The sequence below is a fragment of the Aegilops tauschii genome, chromosome 3 (genome assembly GCF_002575655.3).
Source record: "Aegilops tauschii subsp. strangulata cultivar AL8/78 chromosome 3, Aet v6.0, whole genome shotgun sequence".
Classification (NCBI taxonomy): domain Eukaryota; kingdom Viridiplantae; phylum Streptophyta; class Magnoliopsida; order Poales; family Poaceae; genus Aegilops; species Aegilops tauschii.
Window position 1 is genome coordinate 76,627,414 of NC_053037.3, and position 17,947 is coordinate 76,645,360.

At 39.5% G+C, this 17,947-nt stretch overlaps 1 protein-coding gene across 1 annotated transcript; it reads left to right on the plus strand.

Annotated features, from left to right (window-relative positions):
- The first annotated feature begins 560 nt into the window (after positions 1 to 560).
- LOC109775459 (beta-sesquiphellandrene synthase-like) lies at positions 561 to 7,166 on the plus strand. Its single transcript, XM_020334209.2, has 7 exons — positions 561 to 671; positions 1,873 to 2,125; positions 2,212 to 2,575; positions 2,675 to 2,893; positions 3,568 to 3,703; positions 5,919 to 6,167; positions 6,879 to 7,166. Exons 1-7 carry the CDS (start codon positions 561 to 563, stop codon positions 7,164 to 7,166), a joined length of 1,620 nt encoding a protein of 539 aa, XP_020189798.2.
- Positions 7,167 to 17,947: the final 10,781 nt, after the last annotated feature.

Below are 17,947 nucleotides of genomic sequence, written 5' to 3' on the forward strand. Positions count from 1 at the left end.
TTTCTGAGAAAATAGACTTATCACAATATAATATAATACATATAATATCTCATGTAACCACAACATTTTCGCAAAGGTTGCATAAAACTGTCACCAAGTTCCAATGAATCGAAATTTTCGATATTGCTATTGTTTTGAAGATCTTGTCGCCGGGAACACAAATGTTAGACGGATCGTAGATTCAATTGATCCCAAGAAAATATAAATGAACAAGGATAGAGAAGAATCTAGACCAGGTACTCCTCCCCGCGCATGTGTGAGCCGGCTGTGAGTCTGTTGTAGCAGGCCCAGAACTAATCCATTATATTATTTTCTCTCTTTGCTCCGGACCTGACTTGATTTGTAAACGTTGAACCCTGAGACGATGCAAATAGTGAGGGTTGATACGTACAAAGACTTCATGTTACTAGTAATATTTATGTGGATGTCCCTTTTTACCAACAAAAGGACAAAAGGTAGAAGTCGGCATGAGTATCTCTATATATACCAGCACCTCCACATAGCACTTGAAATACACCTCTCATTTTGTTCTCCGAATCATTGTATATCCAAACAACTCAATGGCAGCAGCTCACGCGGACTGTTCCGGCCAGGAGGAGACGATGGCAACTTTTCACCCGACTTTGTGGGGAGATTACTTCCTTACACACCAGCCACAATCTTCAGGGCAGGTATTACTGTACATACTCGTAGTACTACATATAAAGTAGTAGATGCTACAATCATTTGGAGATAACTATAGGGTCGTGGAAAGATTTTTTGCATGACATCGGCTTATTTAGTGAATATATACAAATGACTTCTAATTTGCCGAACCAGGGCAACAGCAAACATGCATGCATGCACACGTCGACCCAATTTTAAAGAAAAATTACCATATTTATTAAGTAAACTCATGATTTAGCTCTTCTCGTCAAAACATGACAATTACACTATGCCACGTTGTACACACAAAATACAATATGTGTACTCCCTCCGTCCGTGTTTATTATGCACATTCACATTTCGAGCCCAAGTTTGACCATACATTTGTGTAACATAATATGAATTATATGTAGCAAAATGGTGTCATTGAGAACTTCCTTTGAATGCAAATATAACGATAATTCTTTTTTGAAATATTACTTATATTTTGTAAATCGAATCTAGAGTCAAAATTTGGCCCAAAATACAAGGGGGTCTAATAAACCAGGACGGAGAGAGTACAATGCAACATTAAATTGTTTTTCTAAATGACAGTCTGCACTATCGTGAGGATTTGTTATCACAAACAGCTTTCAACAAACAAATGCCGGAAAACACCCATGATTTGTTTCGATGATATGCAACGTTTACTGTGTGATGGGTATAGGTTTTAATTAGTTGTAACATCTTTTTATGTGTGAAAGAATTATTTTTCTGGGTCGAAACTTTTACAACAATAGTCACCATATTAGGTATAAATAAGATTCTACCATTATTTGTATTAATTAAGAATGTTTTTCTTATAGAATTTTCCGTAGTTACTTGAGAGCAACTATTATTTTTAAATTGGCCAAGTAGCATATCATAAAACCAAGAGTTGCACACCATTTGAAATTTATTTGTAAAACCATGCAACTGCCTCATTGCATATTTCTATAACTAAAGTTGCTATAATATCTTGAATGTTTAGCTATCCAAATTTCATCACGTTGATAATAAATGGTTAGAATATTGACTAAAAAATAAGAATCAACTAACTTAGAAATAAATGGTCTAGTTTGTTAAGATATTTTAATGGTGTGTCATGTTCATTGCAGTTCTTGAAATTGTAGCATTATGGCGAACACTATGATGCAAAGCATTAGTGGTCCACATGATTGATTAGTAATACCATTTATATTATTGCAGCAACCTCAGATGAGAGAAAGAATGGAAGTTTTATTGGAGCAAGTAAGAACAGTAATAAAAGAGTCAAATGGAATACAAAATGTAATGGAGCTTATACTCTCGCTTGAACGACTTGGCTTGGACTACCACTATGAGAATGAGATCGGGGAACTACTAGATGTCGTTTTGAACTCTGATTATGATGATAATAATCTACAGTTGGTTTCACTTCGATTTTATCTTTTGCGGAAAAATAGATATGATGTCTCATCTGGTAAGGCCTCATAAACTCACACAACCAAGATATATAACAATCAAACATTAATTACTATTAATGTCCATTTTCAATAAACATTGCAGATGTATTCAATAAATTTCAAGACAGAGAAGGAGATTTCTTTGAATCCGATACAAATAGTTTATTGAGCTTATATAGTGCAGCACATATGAGGACCAAGGGAGAGCAAGTACTTGACAAGGCAATCTATTTCACTAAAAAACACCTCCTTGGTGCGTTAGTACATTTGGAATCACCGTTTGTAGAGGAAGTGTCTTCTGCACTTCTTACACCTCCTTTTAGAAGGGTTAGGATATTAGAAGCAAGAAGCTACATACCTTGTTATGAAAAAGAGGCTACACGAAATGAAGCCATATTGGAGCTTGCAAAATTGAATTTTAATATTCTGCAACTTCATTTCTGTGAGGAGTTAAAAGAGGTCACCTTGTAAGTTTTTTATAATTCTCTTCTTGAAATTATTCTACAATGTATTCTTTTTCTTCTAATCATAAGAATGCTAACTAACTTATGTTATGCTCATTCTAGGTGGTGGCAGAAACTCAAAGTCGGGCCAAATTTGAGTTTCATAAGAGACAGAATAGTAGAAACTTATTTTTGGATAAATGGAACTAGCTACAATCGCAAATATTCTTATTCTCGTATTATAGCAACAAAGATCACTGCTTTCATGACTATAATAGATGACATATTGGACACCTATGGTAGTACTGAAGAGAGCATGCAACTTGCAGAAGCAATTAATAGGTTAAATCCTCCTTCCCTTCACAAATTAGTTTTTCTAATAATTATAATATATGTGTTTTATAATAGTTTTAATATATGAACTAAATATACATTAGAATAAGCATGAAGATAAATAGTAATATCAAGTCATACAAACACAAAAGAAATAGTGAAGTGTCGCATTATAAGTAGAATGAATTATGTGGGGTATGTCCTCATGGCGTCCATAATTCTATTGGGATGGCATATTAGCTATATTACTATATTTGTTGTGCCTTGTGTCTTAATACAATTTTTCTTTAGAAAAAGTGAAATAGTTATACTAAGTTGTCTACGTAATATACATTGTACCTCACACACTAGTTACACGACAACTCCATAAATAAATAAATATTTTAGAACTATAAGTAATTCCATTTTGGCAAGAAAATGTAGTACCATTGGATAATGGTATTTCTAGTACAAGAAACAATTTATTAATACACATGCAAACATTAAAGTGGAAATTGGGACATCGTCATGGAGCGATGTTTGTATAAGATATGAAGGAAAGTACCATTATTAATTATTCATTTAACTGTATTAAATCTTTGTAGAAACACAAATTCATTTCATTCTTGAAGTTTTTTTTAAATGCAACATGAATATTGCCTTATTAATTAAGTAGTAGTTTGGTCTAACATAGTGCAATGCAGGTGGGATGAAGGTGCAGTAGATGTGCTTCCAGAATACATGAAGGATATCTACTTATATTTGTTGGAAACATTTCATTCTTTTGAGGAGCATTTAGGACCTGAGAAGAGCTATCGTGTGGTTTATCTTAAAGAATCGGCAAGTATTATATTTTACCACAGAAAACTAGTTTGTCATATTGAAATGTGCACTTAGTTTATTTTAATATGCATTCTCTTACTAATATTTGGTCGTTTGTGTGCCGCCAAGATGAAATACCATGATCTAGCTAAGACTAGAAATGTTATATTTTATTGATGTTGTTAGGCTGATACAAAGTAAAAATGGTAACATACTTTAAGTAAATAAATTAAAATTTGATAGATCTGTATGCAAGTCTACAAGAGAAAATACTTAACTTTCGCTTCAAATAGTGGAACTTAGAACATGTAGGACTATGCCGACCAGATGAGCCTTTTGTATGCTTCGTGTTTCTTAGCGTTAGAGCCAGTTATAAATAGTCATCACATTGAAATTGTCATTATTGCAACAATCCCATTCCCTTATTATGTGGCCCCGGGTGATGTTGCCCGAGATCCAAATTGCAATTGCTACTCAAGCACTCATACATACATACATACATATCAAACTTAAGTCAACAGCTATAGATGGTAGGATACAAGTTGCGATTCCAGCCCTATGCATTTGGGACGTAACCCAAACACTTATACAAAAATAATGAGATGGTGTACTAAGATTCAAACCAAGTCTTGGTTGAACTAATCGAATGACCAATCAATCTAGATGGAAATTCTAGATAATTCAAACTTTGAAATAAGTATTGTAGAAAAAAACTCCCTCCATTCCCTTATGCAAGGCCACTTGTTTTTCGTGTGAAACTTTGATTCATAATTTTGATCAACAAAATATGGATTATATGTCATACAAAACATATCATTAGAAAGTGCTTTAAAATGTGCGTTCAGTGACATACTTTTTGTGGCATATAACTCACATTTTGTTGGTAAAACTAATGGTGAAAGTTAGATAAAAAATATGAAGTTGCCTTGTATAAGGGAATGCAGGGAGTACTAGGATAGTGTTTCCACTAAACTCTTTGACTCGTAGAATTTCAAGCTTCTGCTCCATATACTAGTGGTGAATAACAGACACTCGGGAAGTTAATCTTGTGCGGTTACGGGTGATAACGGTTAAGCATTACAACAATGCTAAGCTTTGTCACCGGCTATAAGATGTGTCACTCTTGATACAATTTGTTCTATAATCAATATAATACTTGAATCATTAGAAACCATTGAAATATATAATTGTATCATCAAGTGTGGTCTCTTCTTCTCTTATTCATTTGGGTGACTGCTAATAACATTAATTCTCTAGTTGTTAGAGTTTAAACACAATTATACATTTGAATCACATATTTATTAGTCCACAACACATTGTCGTTAGTAATCAATATCCATTTAGGGAATTGGATGTACTTTCAATGAAACAATTTGGATGTAGGTCATGTGATAAACCTAGATAGTTCGCATATGTATGTAATTTTAACTTACTTTATGGAAATGAGACAAGGTCTTCAATTTAGAAAAATCAGATTTTATCAGATACAATTTTTGAACAAGATATGACTTATCAAAATAGAACACACCTTTAAACATTTCGTGAGAGTACAAAACTAACTCACCAATTGACTTTTTGTGACAATAATTATCTTTCAGTTTCCCATATGTTGTTTGAAAATTTGACAGTATCAACGAATTGAGCATAACTCGGAAGATTAGATTCCTTATGGTGAACCTATCAACCGGGGTTCGAGTCCTATACTTTGAAAGGGTGCTTCCATTTTACTGGATTTATTCGAAGCTTTTTGTTCATTGGGAGTCGACGTTCCCATCGACTACAAGTTGTTTGTGGTCACTGATCTCAAGATTTGTTGGCTTAGTCTCTCAGAGGAGCTCATAGGGCTAGGGTGTGCACGCTTGTGTACATTGTGTTTGGGGCAGGCGGGCTCTAGTGTGCGTATCAGAGCTGTGTTTGTACTAGGTTTCCAACAAATTATAGTATTACTTACAATAATTCACTAAAAATGGTATTGCTTTTCATGAAACAGTTAGCGTTAATGTTGATATTTTTCATGAAAAATCATATTCCCTAGTAACTTTTTATTATATCCATTCCCCGCAAATGTAACTGTTGAAGTTTTGGATGACAAGATAACTTTATGTCTACCAAACATGTAGATGGACAATGGATAATTTCAATTTCGGTATCTTTGTTTCAAACAATTTTAATCATTTTATAATTCTTAGCAATATTACAAACATTTTGGGTGATTAATTTTGAAACAATGCAGTTCAAGAAATTAGTTCAAGCATACACCGCTGAACTAAAATGGCGTGATGAAAAATATGTGCCGAAGAAAATTAGCGAACATCTTGAAGTTTCAACGATAAGTATTGGTACAGCTGTGGTAGCATGTGCTTTTTTCGTTGGCATGGATGACATAAATGCGGAGACTTTCAATTGGCTTTCTAGCGAGACAAAACTTCTCAAGTCTTTTGCTATATTTGTACGGCTCACGAACGACATGGCATCAACAGAGGTACACATTCTTAGAGATGCACTTGACTTGAAATGAATATTTTGCATGCATCTTGGCAAAGTGTTGTAGCTATCTCAACATAATTATTGTCATGTGTTTAAAGAAGTAGCTATACACAATGAATATTCAATCATATTTACTATTACAATTTAAGGCACATATGTACCTTTTTGCATGCTTACATTATGATAACCACATGTTGTTATGGTATAGCTAGAATATTTAAAGTTTAACAGACAATTGTTTAAAAAAATGGAAGCTATAACCATTTTAAATCTTGCTTAGCTTACGCAAGCTTGAAGTGAAACTGGCCTAAGCATGCCTGACCTAGGCATGACGATGAATACGATGGCATAGGTCGTAGATAGTGGGGCCCATGAAAAATGTCTGTCATGTGTAATATATACAGCGGCTGCTATGTGGGTATGGTTACAAGTTTCCTTGTCTTATGTATCTTGATCGATGGTAGCAAATAAATTCACTAAAGAAAGGTGAAACATAGCCCTTTCCATTATGAGATCTCAAGTGAGGAGGGGCAAACTGGAACACAAATGTCTTCTTTTTAATTTCTTGTAGAGGCCTTCTAAACTTCCCTGTGATTAAACTAGCTATTGTACTAAAACATGATTGACACTTTCTACCATTATATGTGATTAAACTTACTATTGTACTAAAACATAATTGACACTTTCTACCATTATATATTTGCAGCGTGAGCAACAAGGGGTCCACTGTGCATCTACTATCCAATCTTACATGAAGGAGCATGAGACGACAAAATATGACGCATGTGAAAAGATAAAGGAACTTATTGAGAATTCATGGAATGATATATTAAAACATTATTTGGAATTGATAGATCAACCAATGGTTGTGCCACAAATTATACTTGACCTTTCAAGAACTGTGGATAACATGTACAAGCATACCGACGCATACACTAATTCAGAGACGATCAAGGATACTATAAGAATGCTTTTTGTTGACCCAATGGAATAGATGTACGAAGCATGCATCCAAAGGGGATACAAAAGTAGCAGTTGCACACTGCTTTTGCAACAATAATGCCAGTCATGTTAGAATGGTTATCAAGAGCAGTCTACTTAGATTGGCACCATGTTAATGTATCTTTTTTTAGTTAAACAAATGTGTCGTGCTCGCTTCCAGGAATGTATGAGTGACATTAAACTTTGTTTTTATGCATTGGCTTTTTGAAACATAAATGCTTTCTTTCATTCATTTGCTCTGTGTGTGGTCCTACCCTAGTCCATTATGCAAGCATAGAGATTCTTTCTTCCTCCTAGTATAATACAAAATAATCGTCAAAACTTATCCAATCAAGGGGTAAGTTACGCTTCAAAGCCAAAAAAAGGTTGCTTGGTGTCATAATTGTATTGATTATTTCGTTGCATTTTTGTAAGGAGCATGTTGTATGGTTAACGCCAACATTGTGATAATACAAGTCCGTGCATCTTGCTCCTCCCGCCTAATCCTCATCGGCTCCAGATAGATTTTCAATATCATAAGATGCATGACAATCGTCATACCAATCATGATTTTTGTCATAATTAATAGGCATGTCACACTTGGCATCAGTATTGGTAATTGACATTGTTTCATCATTAATAACAACTAGTGATCAACCCGTGCAACTGCAAATGGCTAGCAATTGACGAGACACATAAATAATCAATAAGAGCTTCATATTTTTATATATTAATATGTTTTGCATGGTTGAAAACTTGATATGAAGAATATTATTGACTCAAATGATGCATCAAGGTGATACACCCGTACATAATTCAGAATATAACTTCATTCCTCTTTTGTTTTATTGTAAAAGTAAAATATAAATCTTACAATAAGTAGTTTTTTAGGATCAACAAGGAGGCTCGAAAGGAGCCCCCAATTATTAAATATAAGAAGGTATAAAGATTCCAACATTAGAAAGATCCTACAAGTTTGTGGCAAAACTAAATCACTATCAGTTTGTTTTCTCCAAACATGTCTAATGCTCAATGATGAGCACAACCATTTTTGGCCACAATTTAATATTTAATACATGCATTTTATATCAAATTAGTCAGAATATGAATTTGGACATAGGCATGCAACACAATACATATCAATCAACATAATATTGCACTGTATGTATATATAGAATGAACATTGATCACGTTCGTGTACCAATACATGTAGCAAAGTAGGAACATTTGACATCTAAAAGCCATCACCCCCATAGAGGGCACAACATTGTAGATGAAGGACAATTGAGTAGTTGACGTTCTTGAAGAAGAGGAATGTCCATATTCTCTCAAAATAAGCTTTCACACCGCTTTATAAATAAAGCAACCACCATGTCCACACAACAAGTTCAAGTGCAGCATAGAAATACTCTGCTAGGGCATCAACACAAACACACCCAAAGAAAGCATAAAATAAATAGGAAAAAAGACCACCAAGTGGTCGATGTACTATGGCAAGGCCAGTCGGTGAGCGACAACAATCATCGTTCCATCATATTGCCCAGCCGATCACAATCGTGTTGTCTACACAATGGGTGCTAGTGCTACAAAAATGCATGGAATTTGAAGATCAAGTCAGAGGCCCGCCCAAGAAAGACATGCTCCATGACCATCTTATTGTCGGGGATCGTTGCAGAAATTAAAAAAATTCTACACATCACCAAGATCAATCTATGGAGAGACTAGCAACGAGAGAGAGGGGAGTGCATCTTCATACCCTTGAAGATCGCGATGCGGAAGCGTTACAAGAACGCGGTTGGTGGAGTCGTACACGCAGCGATTCGGATCGCGGTCGATTCCGATCTAAGCGCCGAACAACGGCGCCTCCGCGTTCAACACACGTGCAGCCCGGTGACGTCTCCCGCGCCTTGATCCAGCAAGGATGAGGGAAGGTTGGGGAAGACAACTCCAGCAGCAGCACGACGGCGTGGTGGTGGTGGAGCAGCGTGGTACTCCGGCAGGGCTTCGCCAAGTACCACGGAAGGAGGAGGTGTTGGAGGGGGGAGGGCTGCGCCAGGGCTGTGGTGCGGCTGCCCTCCCACCCCCTCACTATTTATAGGGCAAGGGGAGAGGGGGCCGGCCCCTCTAGATGAGATCTAGAGGGGGGCGGCGGCCAAGGGGAGGGGGCTTGCCCCCGAAGCCAAGGGGGGCGCCCCCTTTAGGGTTCCCCCCCAACCCTAGGTGCATGGGCCCTAGGGGGGTGGCGCTCAGCCCACTTAGGGGCTGGTTCCCTTCCACATACAGCCCATAGGGCCCTCCGGGGCAGGTGGCCCTCCCGGTGGACCCCCGGAACCCCTTCGGTGGTCCCGGTACAATACCGGCAAACCCCCGAATACTTCCGGTGACCGTATGATGATTCCCATATATAAATCTTCACCTCCGGACCATTCCGGAACTCCTCGTGACATCCGGGATCTCATCTGGGACTCCGAACAACATTCGGTAACCACGTACAAACTTTCCCTATAACCCTAGCGTCATCGAACCTTAAGTGTGTAGACCCTACGGGTTCGGGAGGCATGTAGACATGACCGAGACATCTCTCCGGTCAATAACCAACAGCGGGATCTGGATACCCTTGTTGGCTCCCACATGTTCCATGATGATCTTATCGGATGAACCACAATGTCGAGGATTCAATCAATCCCGTATACAATTCCCTTTGTCTACCGGCGTGATACTTGCCCGAGATTCGATCGCCGGTATCCCTATACCTTGTTCAATCTCATTACCGACAAGTCTCTTTTACTCGATCCGTAACACATCATCCCGTGATCAACTCCTTGGTCACATTGAGCTCATTATGATGATGTCCTACCGAGTGGGCCCAGAGATACCTCTCTGTCACACGGAGCGACAAATCCCAGTCTCGATTCGTGCCAACCCAACAGACACTTTCGGAGATACCCGTAGTGCACCTTTATAGCCACCCAGTTACGTTGTGATGTTTGGCACACCCAAAGTATTCCTACGGTATCCGGGAGTTGCACAATCTCATGGTCTAAGGAAATGATACTTGACATTAGAAAAGCTTTAGCAGACGAACTACACGATCTTGTGCTATGCTTAGGATTGTGTCTTGTCCATCACATCATTCTCCTAATGACGTGATCCTGTTATCAACAACATCCAATGTCCATGGTCTGGAAACCGTAACCATCTATTGATCAATGAGCTAGTCAACTAGAGGCTCACTAGGGACAGGTTGCGGTCTATGTATTCACACATGTATTACGATTTCCGGATAACACAATTATAGCATGAGCAATAGACAATTATCATGAACAAGAAATATAATAATAACCATTTTATTATTGCCTCTAGTGCATATTTCCAACAGTCTCCCATTTGAACTAGAGTCAATAATCTAGTTACATTGTGATGAATCGAACACTCATAGAGTTCTGGTGTTGATCATGTTTTGCTCGTGGAAGAGGTTTAGTCAATGGATCTGCGACATTCAGGTCCGTATGCACTTTACAAATATCTATGTATCCATCTTGAACATTTTTCATGAATGGAGTTGAAGCGACGCTTGATATGCCTGGTCTTCTTGTGAAACCTGGGCTCCTTGGCAAGGGCAATAGCTCCAGTGTTGTCACAGAAGAGATTCATCGGGCCCGACGCATTTGGAATAACTCCTAGGTCGGTAATGAACTCCTTGATCCAGATTGCTTAATGTGCTGCCTCCGAGGCTGCCATGTACTCCGCTTCACATGTAGATCCCGCCACGACGCTTTGCTTGCAACTCCACCAGCTGACTGCCCCACCATTCAAAATATACACGTATCCGGTTTGTGACTTGGAGTCATCCAGATCTGTGTCGAAGCTAGCATCGACGCAACCCTTTACGACGAGCTCTTCGTCACCTCCATAAACGAGAAACATATCCTTAGTCCTTTTCAGGCACTTCAGGATGTTCTTGACCGCTGTCCAGTGTTCCATGCCGGGATTACTTTGGTACCTTCCTACCAAACTTACGGCGAGGTTCACATCAGGTTTGGTACACAGCATGGCATACATAATAGACCCTATGGCCGAGGCATAGGGGATGATACTCATCTTTTCTCTATCTTCTGCCGTGGTCGGGCATTGAGCCGTGCTCAATCTCACAGCTTGCAATACAGGCAAGAACCCCTTCTTGGACTGATCCATATTGAACATCTTCAATATCTTGTCAAGGTACGTGCTTTGTGAAAGACCATTGAGGCGTCTCGATCTATCTCTATAGATCTTGATGCCTAATATGTAAGCAGCTTCTCCAAGGTCCTTCATTGAAAAACACTTATTCAAGTAGGCCTTTATGCTTTCCAAGAATTCTATATCATTTCCCATCAATAGTATGTCATCCACATATAATATGAGAAATGCTACAGAGCTCCCACTCACTTTCTTGTAAACACAGGCTTCTCCATAAATCTGCGTAAACCCAAACGCTTTGATCATCTCATCAAAGCGAATGTTCCAACTCCGAGATGCTTGCACCAGCCCATAGATTGAGTGTTGGAGCTTGCATACCTTGTCAGCATTCTTAGGATCGACAAAACCTTCCGGCTGCATCATATACAATTCTTCCTTAAGGAAACTATTAAGGAATGCCGTTTTGATGTCCATTTGCCATATCTCATAATCATAGAATGCGGCAATTGCTAACATGATTCGGACGGACTTCAGCTTCGCTACGGGTGAGAAGGTCTCATCGTAGTCAACCCCTTGAACTTGTCGATAACCCTTAGCGACAAGCCGAGCTTTATAGATGGTCACATTGCCATCCGCGTCCGTCTTCTTAAAGATCCATTTATTTTCTATGGCTCGCCGATCATCGGGCAAGTCTGTCAAAGTTCATACTTTGTTTTCATACATGGATCCTATCTCGGATTTCATGGCTTCAAGCCATTTGTTGGAATCTGGGCCCGCCATCGCTTCTTCATAGTTCGAAGGTTCACCGTTGTCTAACAACATTATTTCTAGGACAGGGTTGCCATACCACTCTGGTGCGGAACGTGTCCCTGTGGACCTACGAAGTTCAGTGGTAACTTGATCATGATCGTCATCATTAACTTCCTCTCTAGTTGGTGCAGGCACCACAGAAACATTTTCATGCGCTGCGCTACTTTCCGGTTCAAGAGGCAGTACTTCATCAAGTTCTACTTTCCACCCACTTAGTTCTTTCGAGAGAAACTCTTTCTCTAGAAAGGATCCATTCTTGGCAACAAAGATCTTGCCTTCGGATCTGAGGTAGAAGGTATACCCAATAGTTTCCTTAGGGTATCCAATGAAGACGCATTTTTCCGACTTGGGTTCGAGCCTTTCAGGTTGAAGTTTCTTGACATAAGCATCGCATCCCCAAACTTTCAGAAACAACGGCTTAGGTTTCTTCCCAAACCATAATTCATACGGTGTCGTCTCAACGGATTTCGACGGAGCCCTATTTAAAGTGAATGCGGCAGTCTCTAAAGCATAACCCCAAAATGATAGTGGTAGATCGGTAAGAGACATCATAGATCGCACCATATCTAAATGAGTGCGATTACGATGTTCGGACACACCATTACGCCGAGGTGTTCCAGGCGGCGTGAGTTGTGAAACAATTCCACATTTCCTTAAGTGCGTGCCAAATTCGTTCAAATATTCTCCCCCACGATCTGATCGTAAGAACTTTATTTTCCTGTCACGTTGATTCTCAACCTCACTCTGAAATTCCTTGAACTTTTCAAAGGTCTCAGACTTGTGTTTCATTAAGTAGACATACCCATATCTACTTAAGTCATCGATGAGGGTGAGAACATAACGGTAGCCACCGCGAGCCTCAACACTCATTGGACCACACACATCAGTATGTATGATTTCCAATAAGTTGGTTGCTCGCTCCATTGTTCAGGAGAACGGAGTCTTGGTCATTTTTCCCATGAGGCATGGTTCGCATGTGTCAAATGATTCATAATCAAGAGACTCCAAAAGTCCATCTGCATGGAGTTCTTCATGCGTTTGACACAAATGTGACCAAGGCGGCAGTGCCACAAGTATGTGGGACTATCATTATCAACCTTACATCTTTTGGCATTCACACTATGAATATGTGTAACATCACGTTCGAGATTAAACAAAAATAAACCATTGACCAGCGGGGCATGACCATAAAACATATTTCTCATATAAATGGAACAACCATTATTCTCGGATTTAAATGAGTAGCCATCTCGCATTAAACGAGATCCAGATACAATGTTCATGCTCAAAGCTGGTACTCCCTCCGTCCTTTAAAGAGTGTACTTCCAACTTTCTTGGAGGGTCAAACTATCTCAAAGTTTGACAGAGTTTGTGCAAAAATATATCAATGTTTGTGAAATCAAATAAGTATATGATGAAAGTATATTTTATCACGAATCTAATGCTACTAATTCGATGGCATAAATTTTGATGTATTATTATATAAACACGGTCAAATATAAAAAAAGTTTGACTTTTCAAGAAAGTTGGAAGTACACTCTTTAAAGGAGGGAGTACTAAATAACAATTATTGAGGTTCAAAACTAATCCCGTAGGCAGATGTAGAGGTAGCGTGCCGACGACGATCACATCGACCTTGGAACCATTCCCGACGCACATCGTCACCTCGTCCTTTGCCAGTCTCCGCTTATTCCGCAGCTCCTGTTTTGAGTTACAAATATGAGCAACCGCACCGGTATCAAATACCCAGGAGCTACTACGAGTGCTGGTAAGGTACACATCAATAACATGTATATCACATATACCTTTGGTATTGCCGGCCTTCTTATCCGCTAAGTACTTGGGGCAGTTCCGCTTCCAGTGAAAGTTTCCCTTGCAATAAAAGCACTCAGTCTCAGGCTTGGGTCCATTCTTTGGCTTCTTCCCGGCAGCTTGCTTACCGGGCGCGGCAACTCCCTTGCCGTCCTTCTTGAAGTTCTTTTTACCCTTGCCTTTCTTGAACTTAGTGGTCTTATTCACCATCAACACTTGATATTCCTTTTTGATCTCCACCTCCGCTGATTTCAGCATTGAATATACCTCAGGAATGGTTTTTTCCATCCCCTGCATATTGAAGTTCATCACAAAGCTCTTGTAGCTAGGTGGAAGCGACTGAAGGATTCTGTCAACGACCGCGTTGATAACCCACAACTATAGGGGATCAATTGTAGCCTCTTCAGATAAGTAAGAGTGTCGAACCCAACGAGGAGCTAAAGGTAGAACAAATATTCCCTCAAGTTCTATCGACCACCGATACAAATCTACGCACGATTAACGTTCTCTTTACCTAGAACAAGTATGAAACTAGAGGTACTTTGTAGGTGTTTTTGGATAGGTTTTCAAGATAATAAAGAGCACGTAAATAAGAAGTAGGGGCTGTTTAGGTAAATAAGCAATAAAGTTAGTATAGCGAGTGTGGAATAGTGGTGGTAGGAGTTGCGAAATTGTCCCTAAGCAATTGACTACTTTACTAGACCGATAGCAAGTTTTATGTGGGAGAGGCCACTGCTAGCATGTCATCCCTGACTTGGAATTCTGTGCACTTATGATTGGAACTATTAGCAAGCATCCGCAACTACTAACATTCATTATGGTAAAACCCAACCATAGCATTAAGATATATTGGTCCCCCTTCAATCCCGTATGCATCAATTTCTATGCTAGGTTGAAGCTTCTGTCACTCTTGCCCTCCAATACATAGTCCTATCAACATACAACTAACCCTATGGTGTGATCCACGCGCGCGCTCATATGATGGGCACCAAAGGACAGCAACATAACCACAAGCAAATTAAATCAATCTTAGCAATTCATCAATCACCGATAGGACAACGAAAATCTACCCAGACATCATAAGATGGCAATACATCATTGGATAATAATATGAAGCATAAACCACCATGTTCAAGTAGAGGGTACAGCGGGTTGCGGGAGAGTGGACCGCTGTATATAGATGGGGGAAGGTGATGGAGATGTTGGTGAAGATGACGGAGGTGTTGGTGAAGATTGCAGTGACGATGATGGCCCCCGGTGGCACTCCGGCGCCACCGGAAGCGAGGGGGAGAGAGCCCCCCTCCTTCTTCTTCTTCCTTGACCTTCTCCCTAGATGGGAGAAGGGTTTCCCCTCTGGTGCATGGTCTCCATGGCGTGGGAGGGGCGAGAGCCCCTCCGAGATTGGATCTGTCTCTCTCTGTTTCTGCGTTCTGTGATCTGGCCTTTCACCGTTTCTTTTATAACCGGAGATCCGTAACTCCGATTGGGCTGAATTTTGGACACGATCTCTATCCGGAAATTGGCTTTGTTGCGGCGAAATAAGGCTCGAACCGCCTTCCGGGGTGGCCACGAGGGTACAGGGCACGCCTGACCCCCTGGGGCGCGCCCCCTGCCTCATGGCCCCCTCGGGCATCATATCGCGTTGATTCTTCTTCCCAAAAATCACATATATTCCAAAAAAATCTCTGTTAGTTTTTATCCCGTTTGGAATCTGTTTGATATGGATTTTCTGCGAAACAAAAAACATGCAACAAACAGGAACTGGCACTGGGCACTGGATCAATATGTTAGTCCCAAAAATAGTATAAAAAGTTGCCAAAAGTATATGAAAGTTGTATAATATTGGCATGGAACAATCAAAAATTATAGATACGACGGAGACGTATCAGCATCCCCAAGCTTAATTCCTGCTCGTCCTCGAGTAGGTAAATGATAAAAAAGATAATTTTTTATGTGGAATGCTACCTAGCATAATCTTGATCACATAATCTAATCATGGCATGAATATTAAGACATGAATGATTCAAAGCAATAGTCTATCTTTTGACATTAAGACAATAATACTTCAAGCATACCAACCAAGCAATTATGTCTTATCGATATAACATAGCCAAAGAAAGCTCATCCCTACAAAATCATATAGTCTGGCTATGCTCCATCTTCACCACATAAAGCGTTCAAATCATGCACAACCCCGATGACAAGCCGAGCAATTGGTTCATACTTTTTAACGCGCTTCAGCCTTTTCAACCCTCACGCAATACATGAGCGCAAGCCATGGACATAGCACTATAGGTGGAATAGCATATGATGATGGAGGTTGTGTGGAGAAGACAAAAAAGGAAAAAGTCTCACATTGACGCGGCTAATCAACGGGCTATGGAGATGCCCATCAATTGATGTCAATGTGAGGAGTAGGGATTGCCATGCAACGGATGCACTAAGAGCTATAAGTGTATGAAAGCTCAAACTGGAAACTAAGTGGGTGTGCATCCAACTTGCTTGCTCATGAAGACCTCGGGCATTTGAGGAAGCCCATCATCGGAATATACAAGCCAAGTTCTATAATGAAAATTCCCACTAGTATATGAAAGTGATAACTCAATGAGACTCTCTATATGAAGAACATGGTGCTACTCTGAAGCACAAATGTGGTAAAAGGATAGTAACATTGCCCCTTCTCTCTTTTTCTCTCATTTTTTTGTTGTTTTTTTCCTTTTTCTCTTTTTTTGTTTTGGCGGGCTTCTTTGGCCTCTCTTTTTTATTTGGGCTTCTTTGGCCTCTTTTATTTATTTATTTATTTAAAGTCCGGAGTCTCATCCCGACTTGTGGGGGAATCATAGTCTCCATCATCCTTTCCTCACTGGGGCAATGCTCTAATAATGATGATCATCACACGTTTATTTACTTACAACTCGATACTAGAACAAAGATATGACTCTATATGAATGCCTCCGGCGGTGTACCGCGATGTGCAATGATCTAGCGTAGCAATGACATCAAAAAAGGACAAGCCATGAAAACATCATGCTAGCTATCTTACGATCATGCAAAGCAATATGACAATAAATGCTCAAGTCATGTATATGATGATGATGGAAGTTGCATGTCAATATATCTCGGAATGGCTATGGAAATGCCATGATAGGTAGGTATGGTGGCTGATTTGAGGAAGATATAATGAGGCTTATGTGTGATAGAGCGTATCGTATCACGGGGTTTGGATGCACCGGCGAAGTTTGCACCAACTCTCGAGGTGAGAAAGGGCAATGCACGGTACCGAAGAGGCTAGCAATGATGGAAGGGTGAGAGTGCGTATAATCCATGGACTCACATTAGTCATAAAGAACTCATATACTTATTGCGAAAGTTTATTAGCCCTCGAAGCAAAGTACTACTACGCATGCCCCTAGGGGGATAGATTGGTAGGAAAAGACCATTGCTCGTCCCCGACCGCCACTCATAAGGAAAGCAATCAAAGAACACCTCATGCTCCAACTTTGTTACATAACAGTTCACCATACGTGCATGCTACGGGACTTGCAAACCTCAACACAAGTATTTCTCAATTTCACAATTACTCAACTAGCACGACTCTAATATCACCACCATTATATCGCAAAACTATTGCAAGGAATCAAACATATCATATTCAGTGATCTACAAGTTTTATGTAGGATTTTATGACTAACCATGTGAATGACCAATTCCTGCCATCTCTCTAAATAGATATAAGTGAAGCAAGAGAGTTTAATTCTTTCTACAAAATATATGCCCACACTCTAACAAATATAAGTGAAGCAAAAGAGCATTCTACAAATGGCGGTTTTCTATGTGGAGAGAAACAGGCAATCCAAACTTCAAATGATATAAGTGAAGCACATGAAGCATTCTATAAAGCCATACTCAAAAGATATAAGTGAAGTGCAAAGAGCATTCTATAAATCAATCAAGTACTATCTCATACCAGCATGGTGCATAAAAGAAAAGTGA

What these genes read in the sequence shown, in the direction of transcription:
- LOC109775459 (XM_020334209.2), top strand. Translation starts at nt 561, where the DNA reads ATGGCAGCAGCTCACGCGGACTGTTCCGGCCAGGAGGAGACGATGGCA. An exon ending in TAGATATGATGTCTCATCTG is followed by an intron (nt 2,126 to 2,211) that starts GTAAGGCCTCAT and finishes TAAACATTGCAG; the next exon opens with ATGTATTCAATAAATTTCAA. An exon ending in GAGTTAAAAGAGGTCACCTT is followed by an intron (nt 2,576 to 2,674) that starts GTAAGTTTTTTA and finishes TGCTCATTCTAG; the next exon opens with GTGGTGGCAGAAACTCAAAG.